Source organism: Rosa rugosa, chromosome 6, assembly GCF_958449725.1.
Source record: "Rosa rugosa chromosome 6, drRosRugo1.1, whole genome shotgun sequence".
NCBI classification, from domain to species: Eukaryota; Viridiplantae; Streptophyta; class Magnoliopsida; order Rosales; family Rosaceae; genus Rosa; species Rosa rugosa.
In genome coordinates, this window is record NC_084825.1 from 35,815,629 (window position 1) to 35,822,854 (window position 7,226).

A 7,226-nucleotide genomic window follows, 5' to 3' on the forward strand; every position below is an offset into this window, starting at 1 on the left:
AACAGGTATTTGTTATAACTGTTGTGTGATAACTCGGCAGATGGCTCGACAGATGCCAAGCGCAGCTGCTTAGCAGTTGAGGCGCTGTCTTCAGACAACAGTGCCAGTTTTAAGCTGTTGTATGTTAAGCCTGTCAGACAACATTTTTTTATTTTTTCTGTTGTCTGATTGATCTTCAAACTTCAGTTCTTGGACTATATCTGTTGTGTGATTAACTTTAGGACAACAGAGTTCAATTGGTTCTGTTGTGTGATTAACTTTTACGACAACAGAGTTCAATTAATTCTGTTGTCTGAGTATAAATTAGAAGACACTGATTCGTTAAAAACCGATGTGTGATATGATTGATTACAATGTGTTTTTGTCCCATTTTTGGCCATTCAGACAACAGGCAGTGATCATTATATCTAATCTGTTGTGTGATCATTTGAACATCCCATTCCTGAATTAGATTGTGCATTCATTTGGTCCATTTACCAAATGACCAGTACTCTATCAAATACAAACATTGCAAACCATCAAATGATTCATATAACCAATACTCTAAACTTCAAAAGCAAAAGGGGTGCATTTTTCAATCATTGAAACCAACATTTTACACAAGAAAAACATTATAGTGCATGCCCATCTACTTGGGACATAAAAAAACTGATACACATATATATTGTTCCAAAACATGCCACACATGGTGCATGGCAATGTACTAGCAGAGAAGCACAAGTTCCAGTTACTTCCCTCATGCTTGCAAGTCGCCTAACATCTTTTCCCAATATAAATGTCTTGCAAGAATATCCAAACACTTCAGGCTCCATATAGAAGCTGATTGTATGCCCATCTTTGAATGCATCCTCACCCCACAAGATTTATAGCTGTTGCCTATATATGTTTGAAATAGTAACAGATTTAAATCTATTCCACAAACATACTCATAAGAATTCTAAGAGTAACAATAAGCTGCAAGCTTGAGACAGTTTCAGAAAACTAGTAACAAGAAACAAAAATTCACCAACAACTATTCTTTTAGTGATTTCAAGCACAACTTTCCAGATTTCAAGTAGATATGCAGAGCTACTATTTCACAAAGTTTCATGCTATTCCCAGTTCAAATGGATGGTCAAACAAGAATCTAAAGTGACAGAATTGCTAAATTCTGCAGAAATCCTGAAACAGTGAATAACTTCAAAATAGAATAAGTATCTCATTTTAACTCCGTTTTTCAGGAAACCAAGTTCAAAATGATCATTGAAGAGTCCCCTTTAAGATATCAAAAACTGAGAGTAAAACAAGAAGTATAGGTTTTTCAAAAATCATGAAATGCCCTACTGGTTCAGCAGTTCAGCTTGGGTGTCAAACACATGGTGTGCAATAATCGAACTTTGATTGCTGAGCATCTGTTATACCCCTTTTAAGTGTTGGGAAATTATTGATTTTTCCCTACATTCTCAATCAAACATGATATGCTATGAGAACTTCAACAACAATTAAAATAAAAAAAGAGAAGAACCTGTGGCCAACAAGCACAATTTCAGGAGGGGAAATATAGTTCAGAGTACATATATTTGCAGCTATCAACTACATATAAAGCATAAAACCGTTCAGTGTACATTATATATGCAGCGCCAATAGGTGACTAGAAAAATCAACAAAAGCAACCACAACAATTTGATAGGCTCTTAACAATTTAGTCGCCTAAACCATAATTCGAGCAACCAAATCACAATAAATGTACTTGAATGTAATATTCTACTCTAAGTGCAATAGCCATCTTACGAGTTCTCTGTGTAAGAAACAACAAGGGTCTTGTCAAGTAAGGGGAGGCTTTCTACATATGAATAAACAAAGCACTATTGAAGTTCAGATTCTTCAGAATCATTCTATTGTCCTTTGCTATGAGTTTGAGAAGAAACTATATTGGCACAAAATAACATATCCTTTCAAGAGCAACTAATGTATCCTCTCTGTCCACCACACTCACACATATACATTTCTTAAGCTATATAATGGCTCCATTACCAACCAAAAAAAAAAGATTTTCAGAACAAGGAAAAGATGGTAATTACAAATAAATGGCACCAATAAGTAAAGGATAGAAACCTGAAGTATGGAGTCCACCTCGCGAATATTTGACAAGAATTTATTCCCCAACCCTTGCAAGGAATAAAAGTAAGACAATAAATTAAGCTGATGCTATTTCCTTTTTTTCTCAAAGAAAATAAATAAGCTGATACATTCTAACATATATACAACAGGCCGACGTTAGGGAGGCCGACGATGCCGGCTTTGAGGCTCATGCTAATCTTGGGTGAGGATGAAGATGTTATTTTCATAATGTTGTTTTCATCTCTACAATTGAAGTTTCATCATCAGCTAGAGGAACAATGAAATGCACGAAAACATAAGCAATAAAAATAGGGTGGCAGACACAAAACGAGCACACCTGCTAGAGTTACTACTTGTTTGTCTTCTGAATGGCAAATGGCTATTGCTCTACTCAGTCCATATCGAAACTATATAATCTGAACTAATATGCACTTCAAACCCAACAAAGAGACTGATAACTATTAACAATCTGAACATACGATAGAATTCATAATGCAACAAATTTTAATGGGGGAATCTAGAAATGTTACAATACCTCAAATACATATTCACCAGTAATTTCAATCGGCATCACCAGAATAATTCAACCTACAACCAAGCAAAAAAGAAAAGAAAAAAATCCAAAACATATATCAGAGCAGTGAAACATACAACCCAACAAAATTGAAGCTTTAACAAGCTTGAAAGGTCGAGAGAGAGAACAATAATGCCTAAATAAAAAGCTCAGTCTTGAAACCCAAATGCAATCATATAAACCCTAAGCAAACTGAATTGAAACAAACCAAATTATGCCCAGAAATCAAGGTAAAACAACTAGATCTATTAATGAACTAGAATATGAAGCAGAGATGGAGGCCGTCAGGTTTGGTGTCAAGGCCGATTCAGAAATCAAATTCACATAAAATCAAACAAAGATTAAACCCCCTTTTCGAAACCCCAAAACCCGATACAGATTTATAGATTTGAAAATGAACAGATCAAAGAGAGAGCTTACCAGTGAGTGTTACACCCAGACCCAAATTCGAGCAAAGACTTCCACCGAGTGCTCCGACAAAGACTCTTTTAGGGTTAAGTTGGGGTTTGGAGATGGGTGGGCTTTTAAGAACTACAGACGATGGGGGGATTATGGGGTTTTGGCTAGGGTTTTGATTGGATTTAAGCCATCCAAGCATAAAAAGATCACAAGCAACAGGACCTCAATAATTGCTCATGTAAAAAAAATGAAAACACAAAAGTTGGAAATTTTAAAGCCACAACTAAGCAAATAAAGATCTATTTTATTCTAGTTTCCAAGTCATGTTACTAGAGCTAAAATGAATTCTTGAAATACTACAGCAACCATAAGCCAAGGTAATGATCAACAAGGAAAACAATGCATATAAAATGCACAAAATTGAACTATTATAATTAATTGGAACCACAATGTTATCAAAGAACTTTTATACCATGTCGTGAAACTGTGTAGATCATCTCAACAGAATATAAATGAATTGAAGCATTATGGGCATGCACCTAAAACTAGACAAAGATATTACCTGATTTTCGTAAACTCTAGATATCTGCTCTAAGCTACTTTTTCCACTTTTCACCTGAAAAAACAGTTGAGAACTATCAGAGAGGCGCGCATCCCACAGATTTGCTACTAATTCACTAATATCCACTCTCACAATATACCCATCATTCAGTCTTTCATCAAATTAGCTTTTCTGATCTGATTCAGCAACACTAAGTAATTCATACTCGACAAGAGAAAGATTGTTGACCTCCTTGACTTCAAAGCTGGCTGGTTCTGTGACTTCAACACGACCCCATTTATCAACTACAAGCCTCATAGTACCCTTGATGAACATGTCAATCTTTGCATTGCGTAGAATCACAGTGGTACCAGGCTTCATAATGTCAACTGCAAATATAACCCAAAGGTAAGCTCAATAATCACTTTACATTTATATCATACACACTCCATAATACTCCATATATAGTACATTTCAATCAAACACACTCCCGAAAACTCCATATTCTGTAGGGTACAAATGCTCCACAATCCTATTGTCATATCAACCACACCCACATTTCCACAACACAACAACCCAACACCCTACAACTGTGATATGATATAAACAAATATAGGACACATTCAACATTCGATCATATGCTTAGCTAATCAAGTCGGACCAAAAACAACAGCAATATCAGAGATCCATAAACACCTTAACTTTAATTCAACAAAATCCCTAGAAACATAGATATGAAGATCCACCACAAAGATTTACACATAGAAATGTTAAACGTTATAATCTAGTATGAAAAAAATGAAACCGAATGCAAAAATTCGCTTCCACAAACTAAATTTCTCATGAACCAATACAAACCCAGAAGTGCAATTCTCATTCTAAACTGTTGAAACCTAAAAGCCTTAAGCACTCAGCCAAGACTAAGAGTCCATATACGTACCTTGGTCATTGCGAGCAATGAAGACAATGGTTCCAGTGTCATCGCTAACGAGGCACTCAGTGATGTGAGGGGGCTGAAGAGGGAGAGAGGAGAGAGAGGATCGAGCGCCGCCATTCTTGGAGGTGAACTCTCGATCGGATTGGTGGTGACGACCTTGAATGTCAGGGTTTGGCTGCTCGTGCCAGGCTGGATCTCCTCCACCTTTTGATTGCTCGATTAGTAGCAATAAATCTACGACTGTAGGTGCTGGGCTCGCCTCTCGTGTTCATCGTGAGATCTCAAGAAACCCCAAAATAAAACTCAGAAAGAAACCCTAATTCGGTTTTACCCATTACCTAGAAATTGAAATTGAAAAGGAAAGAATACCTATTCATTAGGGTTGAGCAAATTTGCTTTGCTCAGACTTTGGATTTGAGCTCCTTCGATATGCAGGACGAGAGGAACACAGAGAGTGCGTGTGTGTGTGTGTTATTTTTCCCTTCATTATGAAGTTTTTGGGGATGCTGAGAGCTTGAGAGAGAGAGAGAGAGACAGAGAGAGAAAGCCAAAGCGCGATGTTTAAGGGAAGTCGAGGTTTTTGGGAAGGGACTGTGAAGTGTGAAGAAAGTGACGGAGAAGTCTTTGATGGAAACGATTCGAAGAAAAACCCTTATTTTGTCTAAGTGGGAGTGAGAGGAGACAAATAGCTATGGTGTTTTCATGAGAGATCCATGGTGTTTTGATGAGAGAGTGATGGTTTTTTTAATTTTGATGAAGTTGAGAAGAGAGCTGCTCGACGAGAAGAAACGGCTGTTTTGACAAAGTGTTGACGGGGAGAGAGCAAATCCAATAAACCTAGCTAGCTAACTAAGTTGTCTAAGGCGGGCTTTTAATTTTTGGTTTATGAATCAGACAACATAAAGACGAAGTTTTGTTGTCTGATTGTGAACAAATTAAACCTCAGCTAAGGTTCCAAAGAGGGAAAAGTTCCCGCTATAATATGCAACCAAAGTAACATGCTAGGCAATGCTCATTCACACAACGGAAACAACTCATTTGGTTGTGGGATCATCAATCTGGTGCTATATTTCAATCAAAACTTGGAAGTTTTTGGGGGGCTTCAGTGCCATTTTGGGCCAAATAAAGGCACAGTCAAATATTTCCCACTTTATCACACAACAAAAGGTAAAAAACCGTTGTATCATGTTTTGCATGCTACTCTCATACAACAGATATAACTATACTGTTGTACGATGTAGTACCAATTTGGAGCCAAATTTGAGTCGATCTAGGAGGGAAATCTGCCGCTATTTTTTTTATGATTCACACAACAGATTATTCTTGTAACCGTTGTGCAATGGCCTTCTAAACAAAAACTTCAGAATTTTAACCACCTTATACAACGTAGGTTTACTAAACATGTTGTCTGATTCACTTTTCTTCATCACACATCACTTTTTTTTTTTCGTTGTGCAAAAAGTGTAGTGTGTTGAGGTTTTTGGTGTAGTGATAGTTAACAACCGGTACAAATTGTCATCTTTAACCTTGATAAATAAGAGGAAGTAACTAATTAATTAATATATATAGATGAACTGCTTGAAGTAACGAACTGTCTATTTCGATGTTCATATCAAATCTGTCTATTTCGATGTTGAATTATGACATACTTATAATCTTCTCTGTAGAAGAAGTCTAGTATTTCTTGCAGTTCTATGTGTTATACAATATTTAGGTGATTAGGTGTAATAAAACAGCTGGTATTATTGAATAAAAAGTTTTATAACGAATGTACATTAATCTGAAGTGAAGACAATAACAAAAATCTAAATAAGCAGATAAGAACTGTCGATTGTATCACCATCCCTATACTGTGATCTTAGTTGATTAGAACACTAGCTAGCGAAATCGTTCAGAATTTGAAGACGGTCATAAAGTCTTGGATCTGCACAAATGAGGAACGATACTTCAGAAATGCTTGGAACTTCAAATTGTCAATATATATAATAACAATTGGAACTTCAAAAATGCATGTATATAACATTGTCATGCATGCACACCAAGCTTGTAAAATCAGTAGAATTTCAGTTTGTTTATATATAACTGCATTACGATATATCTTTATCAGTCCAGTGATTACAGCAGTTTTCCGCTTACCAGCCATTTATATATGAACAAAGAACTGAAGATCATCAAACTAAAAAGATGGCCGGTGTGACCTTTAACATACATATTGATTAAATTACCGCCTCCAATATCAGCAATTCAGCATATGAGTAGCAACTAAAGATTGTTCTTATTTATTACTATGAACCTTCTTCACTCTTTATAATATGCGATAATAGTACGTGAGGAAGTCACTCTATGAACCTTCTTTATTCTTATTTGTATCACAATATAGAGGTACGTAGTCACTAGATCAGGCATCGGACCAGAATATTTGCATTTCACCCCAGTCGCTGCTGCCTTCCTTAACTCCCAGGGCCTTCCAAACAGCTTTAGAGGCATCAACGATGTCATCGTCACATCCTCTTGTTGAGTCACATTCATCAACAACCTTGGCTTTCACACTCTTTCCATTACCATATATGGTAATGTAGTGTGAACACCTCTTCCCATTGTTGTACCACCTGGTGGACAATGCCACGATCAGAAGCTTATTGGAGTGGTATTTACCGTCACATTCGGACGGTCCA

At 36.6% G+C, this 7,226-nt stretch overlaps 1 protein-coding gene across 1 annotated transcript in view; it reads right to left on the reverse strand.

The window, feature by feature from the left end:
• Window positions 1–3,742: 3,742 nt before the first annotated feature.
• LOC133716678 (uncharacterized) overlaps window positions 3,743–7,226 on the reverse strand; it is a 5,865-nt gene continuing 2,381 nt past the window's right edge. The window contains exons 2-4 of the mRNA XM_062143354.1: window positions 7,025–7,160; window positions 4,555–4,810; window positions 3,743–4,003 (exon numbers count right to left, since the gene is read on the reverse strand). Of these exons, the coding sequence (XP_061999338.1) occupies window positions 3,798–4,003; window positions 4,555–4,810; window positions 7,025–7,160 (598 nt within the window). The 3' untranslated portion in view covers window positions 3,743–3,797. The remainder of the gene's footprint in view (window positions 4,004–4,554; window positions 4,811–7,024; window positions 7,161–7,226) is intronic.